The sequence below is a fragment of the Rhagoletis zephyria genome, unplaced genomic scaffold (genome assembly GCF_001687245.7).
Source record: "Rhagoletis zephyria isolate East Lansing unplaced genomic scaffold, Rhagoletis_zephyria_1.1 Rzeph_scaffold_00227, whole genome shotgun sequence".
Lineage (NCBI taxonomy): Eukaryota > Metazoa > Arthropoda > Insecta > Diptera > Tephritidae > Rhagoletis > Rhagoletis zephyria.
Window position 1 is genome coordinate 88678 of NW_016157311.1, and position 21827 is coordinate 110504.

Below are 21827 nucleotides of genomic sequence, written 5' to 3' on the forward strand. Positions count from 1 at the left end.
TTTTTTACGTTTTAGTCTGTATAAGAACTTTAGAAATATCCCGAGCTACATACCGAGTAAATTTTTGGTCAGAATATTTATTTTCAACGTGATGCCAAATATGAACCAAGCAGTGTTCTTGAGCAGTGTGCAGAANCCAGAAAATTTTCAGAAAAACAGACAAAAACGCATCCGTTTCAAAACATATGTTTCTGCTACATATTTTCCTCCACTTTTTTTCCTTTACGGATCCATTTCCGGTTTTTTTTTTTGCTGGCTGTGAAGCGAACAAATATTAGTGCTCAATTTGGTTGCATTTCCAAAACATTTTTGCCTACCAAAAGCTTCATCAAACCAATCAAACTACCAAAGGAAAATGAAGCTACCAATTTTGGTCCAATTTGACCAAAACGGCAACGCTGGAACCAAGTCGATGCAGCCGTTTAGTAGTTTAGTGAAATACATTCTAAAGAGAACTGTATGAAATTGTAAAACGTGACGTCTCAGATTTCTTAATTTTTTGGCAGCAACAACGAAAAGTTTTAATTTTTTTTAGCGAAAAACCTTCCACACAGAAATAAAAAAAAAATTAAGTTTGTGGTTATATCAAGGCGAAATTTTGAGAACGGTCCATTGCTAACTCTAAATAAAAACAACGACGCAATGGAAAAAGTTCAAATACCTAGGAATAATGATCGACTATAAACTAAAACAAAAAAAAAAATGGATTCTATATTTTCAAATAGAGCTCTAGCAATATGTACATCGGTGAAAACTGCATTTAATTCCATACATTAGCTTCTGCGTGATACGCTTACAAACATACAGACAAACATACCAAAATTTTATATTTGGCTTCTGTTGATCTAACAAACCCCCTATTAATTTTTCTTTAACATCTATTATGTACAGATATCGGCCTGTTGCAATTTTATTATTCTCAAATACTCTCGTTTGATACCCATATGGCAACACTTAGTTTATATTATAAATTTAACTGATTTAAAGTTTTCAAACCCGCTTCAAGAATATTTTCAAAAGTAAGCTTCCTAATCCTCTTTAGTTTAATATTCGTATTGCAATATTTCATTTATTTTAAAAATTTTAATGAATACAATTTTTCAATCAGTTGGCAAATCCCCTAAAAATATCTTTAGCACTAAAATTTCCTAGCCTCTTTAGTTTGATGCCTATCTTGCAGTATTTAATTCNTACGCAAATTAGCAGTAAAAATTAAAATCTTTCTCTCAAGATAGGCAATTTTTCGTTAAATTTCAACAGCTGATCGATCATGTCTTTGGGAAGTGAGTAAACTCATACTTGGACAACTCTTACGTATGAATAAATTGAAAGCAAGCAGAGAAACGTAAATTTTACTGAGTGCAGTGCAATATCGTACAATTCTCGTNCAATACTCCGATACATCGGTGAAAACTGCATTCAATTCCATGTTCTACTGATGCGCGTACAAATATACAGAAAGACAGTGATTCAAAAATTCAAAAAAANGACTACAATTTTCGTTAATTCACGTATTCAAAATCGGTCAAAAGGCAATGCGGTTTTCGTATCCAGAAACGAACAGAAACGACTACAGTTTTCATTCATTTTCGTATCTGGAAAACGTTCGAATATGATGACGTAATTTAAGTTTTTCAAGTAGCAGTGCAGAATAGTGTGCTAGTGNTTTTATTATATGTATGTATAGATGTAGATATAGATTTCATTTATTTTATCAGTTTAATACAATAAAATTTTTCAAACACGTGGCAAGCCTCCGTAAAAATATTTTCGGCAATATAATTTCCTAAACCCTTTCAGTTTGATACCCATATTGCAATATTCAATTTATCCTATAAATTAAATTAAATGTACATCTTCAAACAACTGGCAACTCTAAAAAAATATGTTTGGCTGTAAGCCTTCTTCAGCCTCTTTCTTTTGACGCCCATATTGCAATATTCATTTTTTCTTATCAATTTACTTAAACTCCAATTTTCAAACAGGTGGCAACTCTCTATTTTTTTTTCTTCCTATATTTTAAGTTAGACCTCTTGCAATACATCGGTGGAAACTGCATTCAAATCCATGCATTCGTTTTCGAGTGGTGCGCGAACAAACAGACAGACAGACAGAAAGCCAGACAGACAGAGAGACAAAAATTCTAAAAATGGTTGATTTGGCCTCTGGTGCTCTAATAAAGACCCCCCACATTAAGTTTTCTTTAATATCTATAATGTACAGACATCGACCTGTTACAATTTTATTATATGTATAGATATATCCATATTCTACGTGCAAAGCGGATGAAGAAGTTAACTTTTAGTATGAAAATTAGCAAAACATTTCAAACATAAGCCCACATCACATTTTGCACAGGCTACTCGTCCTATAGTTTTACATGCTTCACCAGCAGAAGGACAGTAACGCCCTTTATGCATGTAAAAGAATGTTGGGAGTGGCTTGGGGTTTTTCACCTGCTCTGATGCATTGGTGCTACACGGTAATAGTCAGCCCAATACTGCTCTATGGCGCTTTGGTGTACTGGAATGCCGCAAAAAAGTCCTTATGCCTCGGGCAAATGGAGAAGGTTCAGCGCCTAGCGGCACTGTGCATCTCGGGAGCGCTGAGGTTCACTGCGCCAGCTACTCTTTAAAAAACACTTAGTNAGCGCCTAGCGGCACTGTGCATCTCGGGAGCGCTGAGGTCCACTTCGACGGCTACTCTTTAAAAAACCCTTAGTTTACCGTCCTTTGGCCGATTTGCGGAAAACCGTGCTGCGAAATCCGCACGTAGATTGACGGTCATAGGGAAATTCAATTTCAGAACGTTTTGGCACCGCTTAATTGCTGCGGGAAGCATAAGCGGCACAGACTTCATGGCACCTAGTTTTAAGTGGAAAGGATTTTTTTGCACAACGGAGGAGGAGGGATGGCGCAAGGGAATGAAACCTAGCCATAGATCCCTAAACATTTTCACGGACGGCTCTAAAATGGTTACGGGAGTGGGTGCCGGGATTTAATGCCGGGAACTGAACGTCAGGCGGACAGCAAGGCTACCTGGCCATTGCAGCATATTTCAAGCAGAGGTTTTCGCAATGAGGATAACTGCAGAGCTAGCCTTCACCGAAACGACAACCAATTCAAAATTAAACCTATTCCAGGCGGAAATTAAGGCAGTTTCCTCATATATTATTTCATGCATAAATGTCCTTCGCAGCCGGGAGGCCATTGACAAGCTACAAAAGCCTACATATCTATTGGGTGCCCGGTCACAAGGGAATCTAGGGTAATGAAATAGCAGATGAGAATGCAAAAAACGCCACCAGTTTTCCCTGGAACTGACAAACTACACTTGTATACGACTTCAACACTTGGACAATGAAATATATGATAATATGATTAGGCAGTTCAGGGCTGGATGGAATAAGTTAACCACCTGAAACACTGCAAAAACACATACAACCGATTTTTATTTTACACCGTCTCATACATTATGGTATTTTGCGTTGCCATATGGCAACGCGGGGTCAATTTGGGCTAGCGAACATATCAAAATTTGGTAAAAAGAGGAACAGTTCACATTACGCCCCGTGTTGCCATATGGCAACGGACTTAAAAAACTCTTAAGTTATATAGCATGCACGATTGTTTTTTATTGTTACTTATTACCAATAGTCACTAATGTTTTAACTAATATTTTATCACTGTCATGTTTTGTAAATAAAAAAAACCCTTTCTATAAATTCATGCTTACTTCTTTATATATGACATTTTGATGGTTTTCTGCCACTTCTAATTTTGTTTAAAGAACACACTTGCATTACACTCGATAGACAGCAAGGATCTGACGGAAGCGTAAGCGTTTGAAATATACACATTTTAGGAATTAGATAACGTTCATATAAGCATTTTTAAGTAAGCGGTTTTTGTTTTACACCCTCTTAAACACGATGTATTTTGCGCTGCCATATGGCAACACGGGGTAAATTTGGGTTAAAATACTTCCAGAGATTTTCTATCCTTCCAAAGATATTTATTAAGTTTTTAGTATGTATGGGGGGCGATATGCCTCCTTTTTTAATAACTCACATTTTTTCCATGAGCAATTGATACATTTTGTATACACAACTCCATACCAAGTTCCAGTATTCTTCCGCAAACACTTCCAGGGATATGTGGCAAGAAAAAGTCAATTTGTACAGGAAGTGCCACACCCCTTTTTCATATAACCCTAATCTTCTTCCATGAGTTTAGAATTGAGTTTACATACCCCAGTACCAAGTCCCAGTACTCTACCATAAACACCTCTAGAGATATGCAGTATAAAAGAGTAAATTTGTACGGGAGGTACCATGTCCCCTTTTCGAATAACGCAAATTTTTCTCCATGAGTACGGAATCAATTTTGTGTACACATCTCGCTGTCAAGTTGCAGTCCTCTGCAATAAACACCTCCAGAGAAATGCAGCTTAGAAAAAACCATTTGCATGGGAGTTGCCACACCACCTTTTCCAATAACTCTCATTTTTTCCATGAGTATGGTATTAGTTTCACATACATACATACATATGTATTTCCATGCCAAGCTTGAGTACTTTACCCCAAACATTTGAAGAAATATGCAATATGAAAATTTCAGTCAGTATGGGAGGTGCTAGCTTCTTTTCCAAAAACGTCCATTCTTCTCCGTGAATATGAATATGATTTCACACAGTGTTGGCAAAATGTTAATCTGATTAACGATTAAAATGTTAATCGCGTTTGACGATTAAAATTAATTAGTCGTAATCAGCTGTACAATTAATGATTAAATATTTTTAATCGTTAATCGCTGGCTGCGATTACATTTCATTAATTTTAATCATTAATTGTTAATCTAATTAAAAATAAAATATGATTAAGTTGTCTAGTTTGTCCGAATTTGAAACCAAACACCAGTTACAGTAACTATTTTGTGTTTTAAGCTTATAAAATGTACATAATATAAAGAAAGTATAAGTATAAGTAGTAATTCATAAACTGGGAACTTTTACAAACCTAGTTTGTAAAACGTTTGTTGGTATAGATCTAAAGGAAAATGCACACCAAATTGTTTAGATTGATGAGGAGACCCGTCTTAGCCATACCGGATTAACTTGCTTTGTGTGCACAGGAGAACTCCAGCATAAGTTAATTAATCACCACACCTACTTGACCAAATTAAGAGTTAATGATTAAAAATGAATTTTTTTAATCGCGGTTACGATTAAAATTAATCATGATTAACTGTAATCAGATTGAATTTAATCGAATTAACTAATTGATTAAAACATCAGTCGATTAATGCCAACATTGATTTCACATACATATCACTATACCAAGTACCAGTTCTCTCCCACAAATACTTCCAGAGATATGTATGTAATATGAAAATTCCAATTTGCATGGGAGAGGCCTTGAGTTATCGGACTTACTTTCAGTCTAAAACCATCTTTGCGAAATCCGTAGTAAGCGTACCAAATTTCGTTCTGATCGGGAAACCGGTTGAGGAAGTAGCCTATTTTTCAATCCAGGTCATAACCATCTGTGAGCAAAATTTCATTTTCAAACAGGTGGCAATTCTTAAAAAAGTAGGCTATTTTCTAATCTATGTCATAAGCTATCTGTGTGCAAACTTTCATGCAAATCCGTTCTGTCGTTTCCGGGTATTGATTTAATTAAACTTTTTGAACTGGTGGCAACTCTTCTAAGAAATTAGCGTATTTTCCTCTGTAGGTCATAGGTACGGTGACCATATTAACCAACGTAAAATAAAGGACATTTTTTTCAAAATGATTTGGAAATACGTACATACAACTTGTATGATAAAAGTACTTTGCCCATATCGTAATTTAAGTCAAATATTTACCAGTTAATTATATTATTTAATTGTATAAGTTCCCCTGCTGTAGCGAAAAATGCAGCCAAATCTTTTTCAAGGACTTTGCCATTCTTTGCTACCAAAATGCGTTTACCATAATTCATACTGTACGACGAAGCCAGCACACAGTGGTTCAAAATTGGAATTCAATGTTCATAATCCACTGGAGCCTTAATTTTTCCTCCAATTTTTACTAAAAACCAAAAAAAATATTTATTTTGGTGAACATTTTTTATAACATTTCAAAATTTTTTCGTTTATTTTTTTTGTTTTGGGAGAACCATACAATTGTTTTCAACTAGCCCTTGTTATGTAATATTTATTAACTGGAGCAGGAGAATATATTTTCTTCAAACTGCTGCTTTTTTACATTTTGCACTAAAAATTTAACATAATCAAATTAAAATTCAGAAATCAGGTTTTACTGGTATTTTGCAAATATTGTAAGCTTTCATAAAAAATAAATAATCAAATGAAGCGAAAAATGAAGTGAATGAATGCCAGGTTTGAACCACTGTGCAGCAGGGGGTTTATTGTTCTATTTCAGTGGAAATGGAAACTCAGCGTGCAACACGATCCTGGGCACAACTTTCCCTGTGCTTTATAGATTGTTCAAAGTTTACCGATTCAATAAAAAACCCTTAAGTGGGGTGCGAACGAAGCTGGCGAAAGTTTTCATTATATTTTATAAGGGAAATTTTTATTTTTCATATTCTGCGTTTAAAAATTTACCTCTGAAACATGCAGAGCCAATTTAAAGGACAGTTTAAGAAATAAAGGACAAAAGGCGTTATTTTGAAAAAAATTATAATGGACAGGTGGTTAAAATAAAGGACTGTCCTTTAAAATAAAGGACGGATGGTCACCGTAGTCATAGGCTATCTGCTTGCAAAATTTCATGCAAATCCATTTAGTTTTTTTTTCGCGTATTAATTTAATTAAACTTTTTAACAGGTGGCATCTCTTAAGAAAAGTAGCCTATTTTCCAATCTAGGTCATAAGCTATCTGTGTGCAAATTTTCATGCAATTCCATTCAGTCGTTCCCGCAAATAAAATAAATTAAAATTTTAATTATTTAAAACATATAGCCTATTAACCAATCTGGCCCATAAGCTATCTGCGTACAAAATGTCAGGCAAATCCGTTCAGTCGTTTCCGCGTGATGATTTCCCAAACATCCAAACATACAAACTTTCACATTTATAATATTAGTAAGATAAGATAAGATAAGATAAGATAGTCAGCTGTTGAAGCGACGCCAACGCCAACGCAACGCCAAAGTTCTATGTGGACGGGCCTTAAGTTTGGTGTATTCTAATTTTTATACCCGAGCGCACCTGTGCACAAGGGTATTATAACTTTGTTCACATAACGGTTGTTTGTAGGCAAAACGAGGTCGAGATTTCTGACAAAATAACTCTTATTTTAACATGGTTTGACTAAAAGAAAAATACTCATAAAAATAATATATTTCACACAAACAACAAAATTTACATACTGTACTAACCAATTTATTTAACCTCCCAGCAAAAACGTTTCTTTTTTGTGGTAAGCGCCTACTTTTTGTATCGATCACTTTCTCGTTTACCAACTGCATTACAGGTAATGCAGTGGGAAAGCACTTTTTTAATATCCCACTTACCTCCAATGACATGCCCAGGTTAAAGTAATGTGTTCTGTAAACTAGAGGGTATGTGGTGAATCGCGATTGGTGAGCAGCAATGCACCGACTTTACCGATATATTGGTAGAGTTACCAACTTTTTAGCTGTAATTTATTTTCCACCATGTTTACCAACAAAGGCTAAAAATCTACCAATATTTTCCGGAAAGAAAGCAAAGAGATTTACCCCCTATTCTAACAATGTCACAAAACTCAGCGCCTCACTATTGTGATTTCTACTGCGCCTAAAAAAAGATGCCACAAAAATTAGAATTTGAGGGGGGTTAAATGATTGAAGTGTATGCATATTTGGTCATCGAACACACCTAAAATAAAATGAAAAGTTAACTCTGACCAAAACCAATTTAAAAGTTAAATTACATCTCTATCAGCTGATTATCTAAATATTTTTCGTTTGCGATACGTTTTTTGTGATAGACTGCCAAACAAATGGTTTGCAAACTTGAATCTAATTTTAAACAAAAAATTTTGTAGTAATGATAATTGTTTTTAAATTAGTTACGGCATCCGTGATGGAATCCAACTCGAAGCAAAATTCTTTTTAAGATAATCTCAATGAGATTACGGAATTTGATAGCGAGCTCGCTTTTTCAATTTAAAATATATTTGGGAGAAAATAGCTGTCATTTTATTTCATTCAAATCAAATCGAGTTACATTAGCTCACGGATGCCGTGATTCGGGCCCAATATTATCTATAAGTTTTTTGTTGAAAGTTTTATTGGTGTGAAATATAATTTTTGTTCTTTTATTAAAAAATACAACTATCCCAGCGTTATAGCAGGAGCACAGAAACAAAAATTACACCAACTGCGCATAATTACAATAAGAATTGCAACAATTACATCATTTTGACATAAAGAACAACAGCTGCTCCGATAAGACCCCCTTATATGAATTCACCTTGATTTATCTTAGATGAGTAAAAACTATCTAACATTGTTCATTTTTAAAAAATCGATCAACTTCTACCACTTTTGTTTATATAAAATATACCAATACTAGCTAATACCCGCGGGTTTCACCCCACGTTTTTATACAAATATTAAAAATAATTTAATGATGTTATATCTTATTTCTGTGCCCATTTCGTTATAGCTCGTTATTTTTTAAGCGGGCTAAGGTATTTAGGCCGTTTAAAACTATGAAATTATAAAATCTCGTCTGCGCGCTAGGCATACGAAAGATATCAATCCCTCTAAGTTTACCTTAAAATGATTTCAGGGATACGACGCGTGAACGTGTAACTTTCTTGGACGTGCCACGGCGGGTTCTAATATTTCCAACTGAAATTTAGTAACCTCGCCTTGATAAAATACCACTCCTCATTACTGTAGCAAACGCCTCAAGAGGTATTTGTACATCATGAGAGCTTTAGATTATAAGGCCGAACCCGACTCTCACTTCTCCATTAAATGAAATTTTTTCTGTCAGTACGGCACTTATAAAATAAATCTCCGTAACAAATTTAAAATACTTCCAGAGATTTTCTATCCATCCACAGATATTTATTAAGAAATGTTTAGTATGTATGGGAGGCGACATGCCTCCTTTTTTAATAACTCACACTTTTCCATGAGCAATTGATACATTTTGTATACACAACTCCATACCAAGTTCCAATATCCTTCCACAAATACTTCCAGGGATATGTGGCAAGAAGAAGTCAATTTGTACAGGAAGTGTTACGCCCCTTTTTCTATAACCCTAATCTTCTTCCATGAATGTAGAATTGATTTTACATACCCCAGTACCAAGTCTCAGTACTCTACCATGAACACCTATGCAGATATGCAGTATAAAACAGTAAATTTGTACGGGAGGTACCATGTCGCCTTTTCGAATAACGCAAATTTTTCTCCATGAGTATGGAATTAATTTTGAATACATACACATCTCGGTGCCAAGTTCCAGTCCTCTGCAATAACCAGCTCCAGAGATATGCAGCATAGAAAAACCACACACCACCTTTTCCAATAACTCACATTTTTCTCCATGAGTATGGTATTAGTTCCAGATACATACATACATATGTATTTCTATACCAAGCTTAAGTACTTTACCCCAAACATTTGAAGAGATATGCAATATGAAACTTTCAATCAGTATGGGAGGTGCTACGCCTCTTTTCCAAAAACGTCCATTTTTCTCCGTGAATATGAATATGATTTCACACAATGTTGGCAAAATTTTAATCTTATTAACGATTAAAATGTTAATCGCGTTTGACGATTAAAATTAATTAGTCGTAATCAACTGTACGATTAATGATTAAATTTTTTTACTCGTTAATCGCTGGTAGTACTAAGAATGATAATGACAGATCATACATGATTGAGTTTTTTTTGCATTCACACACTCTATGTGAATGGGTATCAACCATTCCATAACACACTACATATTTTACAATTGGTAACCAATCTCAAGATTGGTTGTTAAATTTTTAAAATCAAACAATCACATTTTTTATACGAATAAAATGAGAATGCACACTCAATTGATTCAATCATTACACAGCTCTGCTGTAAATATATACATCCAGAATACAGTGTTTTTTGTTCTTTTTCATAATAAATTTTTTTGTTAATTTTTTATAGAAATATAGTTCACTCAATTTTAGTGTCATAAAGTGCAAGTTCTAAATGACTATAACTTTAAGTTGATTTTTGAGAATTTTTTTCGCTGATGATGTTGTGCATTTTTTCCGAGCGAATGTATGTAAAAAAAAGCCTTATTCTGGTGGCTTAACTTCTCCTTAACGACCGAAACGATTTTAATGATAATGTTTAGTGGCGCTGGAGCCGAGTTATTGCTAAAAATCATCGATTCGGAGGCACCAGGAATCAAATTCAAATTACTCCCGTTAAATCAACCATAATAATAATAATGTCAGCATTGAAATCCAACGCAGAATCACTCTTGCCAACAAGTGCTACTTTGGACTGAGTAGGCAATTCAGGAGTAAAGTCCTCTCTCGACGTACGAAAACCACGCTCTATAAGTCACTCATCATGCCCGTGCTGGTATATGGCGCAGAAGCATGGACAATGACAACATCCGATGAGGCGGCTCTTGGGGTGTTTGAGAGAAAGATTTTGCGGAAGATTTACGGGCCTTTACGCGTTGGCGACGGCGAGTACCGCAGACGATGGAACGATGAGCTGTATGAGCTTTACAACGATATGGACATAGTGCAGCGAATTAAAATACAGCGGCTCCGCTGGCTTGGTCATGTCGTTCGAATGGACACCGACGCTCCAGCTCTGAAAGTATTCAACTCGGAACCCGCTGGTGGTAGCAGAGGAAGAGGGAGGCCCCCACTGCGATGGAAAGATCAGGTGGAGAAGGACTTGGCTTCACTTGGCGTTTCCAATTGGCGTCAGTTGGCACAGAGGAGAAACGACTGGCGTGCTTTGCTGAACTCGGCCAAAATCGCTTAGGCGGTTACAGCGCCAAAAAAGAAGAAGAATAAATCAACCATCAAAACCATTGCGGTCCTTTCTTTACGGTGACTAAACAGAATGTGGACCTATTATACTCACCAGTTTAGATTTTGCCACCAACTATACTATACAGATTCAAGGACGATTCACTATCGAGCCGCAAGGACTTCTTGCGNAAGTTCTAAATGACTATAACTTTAAGTTGATTTTTGAGAATTTTTTTCGCTGATGATGTTGTGCATTTTTTCCGAGCGAATGTATGTAAAAAAAAGCCTTATTCTGGTGGCTTAACTTCTCCTTAACGACCGAAACGATTTTAATGATAATGTTTAGTGGCGCTGGAGCCGAGTTATTGCTAAAAATCATCGATTCGGAGGCACCAGGAATCAAATTCAAATTACTCCCGTTAAATCAACCATAATNACTATACAGATTCAAGGACGATTCACTATCGAGCCGCAAGGACTTCTTGCGGGTATAACGCTTTCGTCAGGTTATTTAAGACGGCAATGGAGGATATGCCTTCTGTAGATCATAAAACCAAACGTGAACGTGAATTGCTGGCGAAAAGGTTGGGTTGGTCGAATGTTTTAATAAAAAAATTAATTTTGGGCGGGGCGAAGTTCGCCGGGTCTGCTAGTTTTATATAAAAACCAAAAAATAATAATAAATAAAACTGTCAACGATCTCAATAAAAAATTAAAACTACCATTTTAATTTAAGAATTAGAAGTTTTATTGAAGGTTGATACTTGAATTTTTTTCTGAACGGCGCTATTTCCAATGCAGCTTTGGTACGAGCCATTCGACAGATATAATAGTAGATACTGAAATAAACTAAAATGAAAACAGTACTTAGTAAAGTGCATCACTTTTTTACAACCATTAACCTTACTCGAAGCTCAAACGGAATTCTAGATTTCTGAGTGTATTTGTCGTGAGGTTTTAATTACTGAAGAAGGTCCCAGCAACACGACTTTGGAAATCTGAAAACCCCCTAAACGTTTGTTCCTCCAGCAAAAATGGATCTTCATTATCCCACAAGCTTGCCTGCGGGCATTCCTAGATCATAAAAAAATTGTAGGCAATGTTTAGTTATTTGCCCACTGCTTTTGGTTAGTGGGCGGAAGGGGAGGGGGCGTAACTCTTTATACTCCACCCAATAGAAAGAGCACATTTAAACTTGACTTTTCGAACCCTTCCTCAGGCCCAGAGAAACCATTTGAAAATGGGGTAAACTTGAATTTTGACATAAAAAATGTAAGCTCGGGCTATGCCATCCACGGTATTATTGCGCAGAACACTTTTCCGCGTTGACAGCGCTTAGAAAAAATAACCCTCATCAGACCAACTCCGGCTAGATCCACAGCATTTTTGAGCTGAACTCACTCCAAAATTCAAAAAAAGTGCATATTTCAAACCGAATTTATTAATGATTTAGTGATTGACAAGATTAGATAAATAAAGTCTGGAGCCTTGACTACACGCGTATGTAAAAATTATTTAGATCTGGTCACCCATTTGGACACAATAACCCAAAATTGTTGTTAAAAAGTATTATCTGGCTTCATTTTCGTGCTTTTTTTAAATTAAAAAGAAAGCAAATATTTCTTGTTCCATATTTTTCGTTTTGTGACCTGCTTAAAACCAGCTGACAAAATAATGACTTCTTTATAATAGTGACGTGAGACAGCTTACTGAATACCAAATAGTCTCAAAATCGATTTTCACCACGAAGAGTGTCTATTTGTGACTAGAGACTGATTACTGAATCCCAGCATAAATACATATAAATGATAAACAATAGGCGGTTGAAAGAAATGCTCATGAAAAAACTTACATTCTAAGCGACTTTTTAATACTTACGTGCATTCGTACTCGTTCCACAGGTCGACACAATCAAATGGGTCCGGACAGATTACGTTCGAACATGGTCTATTTGATGGGCAATTACGCTCCAGATTTCGCGCCATCGTCGCCTGACCCCATTGCGTGCCGTTCATTGAAGGTGGCAGTGGCAAATGCTTACCATCCAGTCTAGTAAAGCCGCATAAAAATTAATAGTAAAATGTAATAATAAGTAAGTCAGAACGTACATACATATATGATATATTCGATTGTGAGATCTAGAGAGTTGAACTTTGGTGCAACCACCTTTTTACCATAGATTTAGTAGAAAAATTCACTCTACTCGGTACTAACACCCACGTTCTCCTAATAAATAAAAATTCTTCCAACACACAAAAGTGCAGCCAAAAGTGGAAAAAAGAGTTGGTAGATAGGGCTGTTATTTATGATTGCGTACTTGGGGCTTACACACAAGTCACAAAGCAGATGCAATAGCAATACATTCACACTTTTTTACTTATAAATTCACATTTCTCTCATTGCCTGCAAATTTTCGAAGACTTTACTCAAACAATGTGAAAAACAAGTAAGAAAGTCTAAGTTCGGGCTGAGCCGAACATTAAATACCCGGCGCAAGTATTAAATATATGTTTTTCACCTTTCCGAAAGCTACCGCTACATGGTAAACCGGGTGTATCCATTTTGAGTAAATTAGCGTCCTTAAATTTCGAAATATTGAAGTTTCAAGCATTTCTGAAATTCACTGTTATATGAAAAGCGGTCGTTCGATTTCAATAATTTTCAACGTTTTGCTTCTATGTGGCAAGCACAATAACCACACTGAGTTTGGTACAAATTGGTAGAACGGTTACCGAGATACATATATGTGATCACAAGTAGGCGGTGCCGCGCCCATTTTTCAAAATTTTATCATAAACGTATTTCTTGGTAAAGAGTTGTTGCAAGCATCAATTTTGAATAAATTAGCTTCAATAATTACTGATTTATCGAAGATTTCATATTTCTCTAAATTACCGTTATATGGGATGTGGGCGTGGTTATTGTTGGATTTTAAAAATTTTCGACCATTTCGTATGTTATACCAAGGTTAACAACTGTGCCAAGTTTGGAAGAAATTGGTGCAGCGGTTACCAAGATATACACATGTAACCATAAGTGGGCGTGGCTACGCCCATTTTCCAAAATTTTGTAATATTCTTATTTTTCGTCTAAAACTCATTGCAAATATCAATTTTGAGTGAATTATCTTCAGTAGTTACTAAAATATCGCAGTTTTCGTATTTCTGAAAATTACCGTTATATGGGAGGTAGGCGTGGTTATTGTCCGATTTCGCCCATTTTCAATACCATCCGTCCTACGCCCAAAAGAAGTTCACGTACCAAGTTTCGTTAAGATATCTCAATTTTTACTCGAGTTATCGTGTGCACAGACGGACGGACGGACGGACGGACGGACGGACGGACAGACAGACAGTCACCGCTTAATCGATTTCTCTTTTCATTCTGATCATTTATGTATACATTTGTCTATATCTATCTCGATTCGTTTTGCCTGTTACAAACAACCGTTATGTGAACAAAGTTATAATACCCTTGTGCACAAGTGCGCTCGGGTATAATAACACATATTATCAATTGTCTTGTTTTGTATAAACGCATGGTAATACAACTGTCAGCACTCTGGTGGTAGCAGAGGAAGACGAAGGCCCCCACTGAGATGGAAAGACCAGGTGGAGAAGGACTTGGCTTCACTTGGCATTTCCAATTGGCGCCAGTTGGCACAGAAAAGAAGCGACTGGCGTGCTTTGTTGAACTCGGCCAAAATTGCTTACGCGGTTACAGCGCCAAATAAGAAGAAGCTAAAGTAATAAATAAGTTTAGAAACTGTTACAAAAAAGTATACTAGCCGATAAGAGTTGTACGGTTTTTTGACATTAACAGGTCTATTCTGCACGTTACAGAATATTTTGTAATAGGAAAATTGTGTTACCAAAAAATGTTACCAGTTCTTGTCATCGCACCAGCTTATGAAATGGTAAAAGAATTTACCGGTTACCAGAGTACACAGAATGTGAAAAGGGTTTAAAAATTGAGAGGAACTTTTTAAATATTTGCATATCATTTTCAAACTTATCTTATAACTTATCTAACTTATCCGATAATCTAATGTCGAAGTTTTTCCACCTTCTCCATGACGATAACGTGAGGTTTTTCTTGGAAGGCAGGCTTTTTTTTAAATCTTTCTTCGCCAACAATTTCTCATATATGCCTTTTGAACACTCCTGGAGAAATAAGTTATTTAAGCAAAAAATCCATTTTCACCTAAAAGTGACATTCTGGAAATATTTCAATTTTTTGGTTCTTTTTCTAAGATATCTATTTCACGAAAATATACAAACAAGGAAATCACTGAAAATGTTAATGCAATAAACAGGCATTGCTAATTATTTTATTTTTAGTGTCTTTGCACAAAACACTGGGTGACATTCGGAAAATACTTAGCCGTACTTACCATGATGCAATGATTGTTCTACCAATAAATTCTTGCGCCTCTTAACTGTAATGCAATTAGGCAAGCAAAACAACTAATGTTAATATCACGGCAAAATTTAAAAAGTGGCATTATGGAAAAATTCGGAGGGATAATAATAGAAAGCCACGCTTATTATTATTATAAAATAAAATAATAGGAGTTAAGGTAGTCATTCACAAACCGTTACGTCTTTTTAATTGTTTCCTTGGTAATTTTTTTTTTTCATGCACAGAAAATAAAATCTGCGTATATATAACGAAAGCTTGCGTACATCTTACGAAATTTTTCGTCATTTTGAGCCACGAAAGTTTTCGTTAATTGTACAAAACCCTTTTCGTACATACTACGAAAATATGAGACTTTAGATCTTTAGTATACCATACGAATGCGTTCGTACTATTTACTAAAGAATTTCGTATTATTTCTTTGTTTTTTTTTTACGAAATTTTTGTAAAATGCACACAAGTAATTCGTTTATTTAACGAAATTATTTTCGTAAAACCTGCGGTTGTTGCTTTCATTCACCACACTGTAAAACCCATAGTACGAGTTATAACACAACAATTTTATTCTATTGTATCGTAAATTTAAGCGTTTTTGTTTAACAAAATGTTTTGCAAAGCATGAATGACAAAAATATAATGAAAGTGTTGTGCTACCATATGAGCTATGACTTTTATAGTCTGTGAGTATGCGCATACTATAAATCTGTAGATAAACCAGATTTTTTTTTGTTATTTTATGGCCTTATGACAATTATATTCAACAATTTTTATTGAGATTGAAGCCGTTTTTAATGAAAAACTTATTGTGGAAAAGCAACAGTAATTTGAAAAAGTAGTAGAAGTGATAGCTATTTCGGAAATCACCACATTTCCTCGTCAGACTTCTATCGGTTCGAATCCTACTGAAAGCAGTCTGATGAGGAAATGTGGTGATTTCCGAAATAGCTATCACTTCTACCTTTTTTTTCAAATTATTGTTGCTTTTCCACAATAAGTCATTTACTAAAAACGGCCACAAGCTCAATAAAAATTGTTAATTACAAGAAAATTTTTAAGCAAAACGCAAAACGTTAATTTTTTCATGATCCAATGATCGGATCTAAACCAGATTAGTATGGACCACTTCTGAGACACAACCTTTCCGATGTAAAAAGAATTATCGAAATCGGTTGACGTGGTCGAAAGTTATACATAAAAAAAAAATAAAAACAATATTCCGATGAACTGATAACGTCCTCCTTTTTCGGAAGTCGGTTAAAAATTAAATATTTTCAAACTTGTTTAAAATATCCAAAAACTTGTATAGGACAGCTACGGGTATAGGAGGATAAATGCGCTATTTATCCGCCCATAGTTTTATGGTGAATTTGTGTTACAAAATAAAAACACTGTTCTCTTTTACACTGGAGTACAACTCATACAGTTTAAATTAAATAAACATTCATAATTTTTAACTTGTATTCCGATTGGAGGCCGCTGCGGTGTAGTGGTCAGCAGTGCACGCTACCAATCCGCATGGCCTGGTTTCGAGTCCAGTAACTGGACTCCAGTTTCCGACCAACATCAAAAAAACAAACATTATTATCCAAAAGTAAATTGCAAGAAGCAATGAGGTTATCAATGATCTCATATCTGGTTCCGAATAAGAAGACGAAATCAGACTCAATCTAAAAAAAAAGAATTTATTTTAATGAAAGAAAATAAATAAGAACGAGCTTTAGTCTTACCAACCGAAAACCATCAGGCGATTTGTATTGCGGTCAAACATCAAATATTTATTGTGGATTATTTATTCTCGGTGTCTCGATTGCTGTTCATACGTATTGCAGCGCACGCGCACCAGTGTTTGATTTTTTTCTGATAACCCATTGCATGGAGATCATGTCTCAGCGCTCTATATGCAACAATGAGACAAAAACAATAAAAAGCAATAAAACAAAAGCAAAAAACAAATTTAAAATTCACCCATTCACCTTTGCCAGCTAGCAATCGCAGGTAGCAATGTTTACGATTAATCGATAGCTCCACGAATGGTTATAAAAATTAAATCACAAATTAATACATATTTATTTTTTAATGTATTTTTTATCCAGCAAATTCCTTTATAAAACGTTTAAATTTATATTATAACTTCGCAATGACACGCGGTATATAGAAATATGATGAAATCTTAAACTGCCGGCAATTTAGTATATTGCACGCTAATATTCGTATATTGTACGAATTTAAAAAAATGTTTCTGCATTAGTACTAGCTATGAACACAGAATTGTAGATTTCGTATATTTTAAAAACACATGTATGTAAATAACAAGAATGCCTTCGTACAATATACAAAATTATTAGTACAGAGATTTGTTCGGTAATTTACGCATGTGTTTACAAATGAACGAAAGTTTTCATAAATTGTACTGAAACAAGTAAAGAAGTATAAGTTCGGGCGAAAACCGAACTTTATATACCCGTCGCAGGTATCAAATATCGTCGTTTCAACTTTCTCTGAACTACCTTTGCATGATACGTGGGCGTGTTTAACCGATTTCAAACGTTTTCGATAATATGCAGAGGTAGACTTAATGATATAATTGAACCTAGTTAGGTACAAATCGATTAAGTGGTTACCGAGGTACACCTATGTAGTTATAAAGTGGGCGGTACTACGCCCAATTCCTTAAAGTCTATAGCAGTTATTTACTGTAAGGAGATTGTTTTAACTATTAACTTGAAGTAAATTAGCGTCCTCAGTTATTAAAATATCGGAGTTTTCGTATTTCTGAAATTTACCGTTATAAGGGAAGTGGGTTTAATTTTAGTCCGATTTGAATAATTTTCAACAAATTGCTTTTCCGTACCAAGGTTATTAAGCGCACCGAGTTTGGTAGAAGTTGATAAATCGGTTACCGAGATACACATTTGTGGTCATAAGTGGGAGACGCCACGCCCATTATCCAGAAATTTTTAATATTCGAATTTTTGATAACTGGTTATTGTAATCATCGATTTTAAGTGAACTAGCTCCAGTAGTTACTGATTTATCGCAGTTTTCATGTTTCTGTAAATTACCGTTATATAGCAGGTGGGTGTGGTTATTGTCCGATTTCAAAGATTTTCAACAGGTTTCTTAGCTAAACCCTACCCAAGTCTCGATCCGAGTTTGGTACGGATTGGTGAAGCGGCTACTGAGATACGGCATTTCATCATAGGTGGGCGGGGTCACGCCCATTTTCCAAAACTTTCATAATAATATTATTTTTTACTATAATTCTACTCCACGTACTAACTTTCAAGAATTTGTGTGTAATATTTACTGAAATATCGCAGTTTTTGCATTTTTCGAAAGTCCGTTATATGGGAAGTGGGCGTGGTTACATTTCGATTTCGCCCATTTTCAATATCAACCTACCTTGGATAAAGGGCAACCTACATATCAAATTTGGTCGAGTTATCGTGTACACGGGCCTACGGACGGACAGACAGACATGACTTAATCGACTTCTCATTCCATTCTGATCATTTATGTATACATTTGTCCATATCTATCTCGATTCGTTTTGGCTGTTAAAAACAACCCTAATGCGAACAAAGTTAATATACCCTTATGCACAAGTGCGCGCGGGTATAAAAATGCCTTCCGAAACTCCTTTCATAATATTTACGAATGGTTCGTAAAATCTTCTTTCGTTGTGAAAAATGTGTTCGTATTATGAACGAAAGTTTCATACGTTGTAGAAAAACCAAGTCTACGAAAGTTTTTTAGTATCGTTTTTACGAAATTCTATTTTCAGTGTGTTGATTAGCGAATACCCTGGGCGGGGACCAATATTTTTATATGGAATAGGTATAATATATCAAAAAATACCGTTCGCAAAAGAAGACAAAATGGCTTAAAATAATAAAAAACAGTTTTATTGGTGGTTCCTTATTTAGATCATATTTGATTTTCCGATTTTACCACCATAAACTAGTTTAAAGAGGGGGGACAAACAATAACACTTTCTTTGGAAATGAACCTTATCCATATTAGCTTCACCTGTAAGAAAGATTTTGAGTATGCAGTTTTTTAGCCCTTTAATTTAAGTATAATAAAATGCAAGTTCAAAGTAGCTGGGACTTACGGTTGATTTTTGTTTTTTTTCTTTTTTTTCAATGTTATTGTGGCTTATTAACATTTCACGATTATTTTATTAGGAAAAATGGAAAAAGCACCAAAGTCTAAGCGGTAGAAGTCCTCATCAGACAGCAGTCTGTCAAGTTTAAATAGCGGCAAATCAGCTGCACCTGATAGCAGTAGGTTGAATAAGGAATAAGTAAAATAAAAAAAAATAAAAACATTTTAATATACAACGATTTTATAAATGGACTAAAAAGTAGAAAATAATATTTCTCAGTCCCACAGAATTTGTTTCGATAACTTTTGATTTTGAAATTTTAGCAAAAGTCATTATAAACAATTAATGACATTGAAAACGAAAAACGTGGAGCGCATGCAGTACAAAGCATTCGATTTCATTGACAATAGGCAAACTACATAACATTCTACAGCGAAAGTTCAAATTTGAGATCGATTTTAAGCGGTCGTTATTCATATGCCCACATACATACATATTAGGGATGCCAATCCCGGGATCCCGGAATCCCGGGACGACGTGCGGGTAAAGAAGTTCAAATATTTTGTAATGGAGGAGATAGGGGTCATTATCTTCAATTGGATTATGTCTACCTTTTGACAGTTCAGCTAATAACAACACCGGCAAAGTAAGGGGTGTGTGTTTTTAAACAGACCCAATTACCAACATGTATTTCGACCCGCTGAATCCGATTCTCAGATCCGTTTGACACGTACACCCTCAAAATTTCTAGTAAATTGCGAAAAAAATGGCAAAAAATCTCCATTCGCCATTTCTTTATAGAGTAGAATAGACATGTTTAGAGAAATAGTTTTTGTATATTTTTGTTTTATGTTTTTTTTTATTAATCGTCACTTTCAAAAGCACCTGGTATTTACATTATTATTTGTGATGTATACGTTCCTCAATCACATGGTTTTTAAATACAATTAAAAAAATGTTTTACTTTAAAATTTGTCTGATTTAATAAATATCGCTAGCGTAGAGTGCAAAGTTGCTAAGTCACAATTTAAAAATTGTACAGGAGAGGAAAAAACTTCGTATAGCCATTTCCTTCAAGTATTTCGCAAAACTTTGAATACAACATTTTGCCTGTTTAAAGCAGAGCAAAACTCCATACGAATCGGAAGGATTCGATATTTATTAAAAGATTTTGAACTTTTTTTGGCCTTATCGAATTTTCTGAGCTTTTTTGGCCTTAGCAAATTTTATTTTCATTGAATATAAACTAGAAAACGTAAAACAAGGACCTTTACCCTTTTCGAAACGATGCAATTTTAATTAATCTAGCCTCCTATATCAAAATATGATTTTTCATTAAAAGTGAAGCTAGCAACTAGAATTTTCCATAAATAGCTTTGCTACAGTTATAGTAGGTGCACTCTTTTGCAACCGAGCTACAAAAGAACACTCGCTTAAATGACGAAATAAACGCAAAGCAACAACACAAACTCGGCTATTTATCCGAGCTCAGCCAGGTCGGTTAAAAAATACGCGACCTGAAGGCTAGTGTTGGTAAGTGAAAAAACTGCTCTATTGTGAATTGTTCATGGGAAAGTGGAGAGGGAAATTTTTGCTTCCTTTTATACGTGACTTATATTTTAAAAGACGCAAATACCTCGCATAATTACTCATTTAAATTGGTTTTTGTATCTAAATCCCGTTAAACTAATCACATTTTCTTGCCAGCTACCAACAGGGTTGCTTAAGTAGGTAAAAGGAAGTTTTACCTGAGTTGAGCGTTCTTTTGTCGCTCGCTTACAAAAAAATGCAGCTAGTATAAATGGTGGTCTAGGCATACAACATTCAAAGCGGTCTGGACATACAACATTGCAAGTTGATAAAAGCGTTGTAAAATAATATATCTCATTACCATAGAATTTGTTTTGATAACTTTTGATTTTGAAGTTTTAGCAAAAGTCGTTATAAACAATTTATGAGATTGAAAACGAAAAACGTGGAGCGCATGTAATACAAAGCATTAGATTTAATTGACAATATTCAAACTACATACATAACATAGACCTAAAATTTCTACAGCGAAAGTAAAAATTTGAGATCGATTTTAAGCGGTCGTTATTAATATACCTACATACATATACCATACATACATATATTACTCTTCAATTTCAAATCAGGCCTATTACATGCGCCCCACGCTTTTCATTTTCAATCTCATAAATTGTTTATAAAGACTTTTGCTAAAATTTCAAAATCAAAAGTTATCAAAACAAGTTCCATGGGACTGAGAAATATTATTTTCTAATTTTAGTCCATTTATAAAAGCGTG

General features: G+C 35.0%; 1 protein-coding gene across 1 annotated transcript in view; it reads right to left on the reverse strand.

Annotated features, from left to right (window-relative positions):
* LOC108358255 (putative neural-cadherin 2) overlaps positions 1-21827 on the reverse strand; it is a 358474-nt gene that overhangs the window by 87406 nt on the left and 249241 nt on the right. The window contains exon 9 of the mRNA XM_017609477.1: positions 12871-13041. Coding sequence (XP_017464966.1) covers positions 12871-13041 — 171 coding nt within the window. The remainder of the gene's footprint in view (positions 1-12870; positions 13042-21827) is intronic.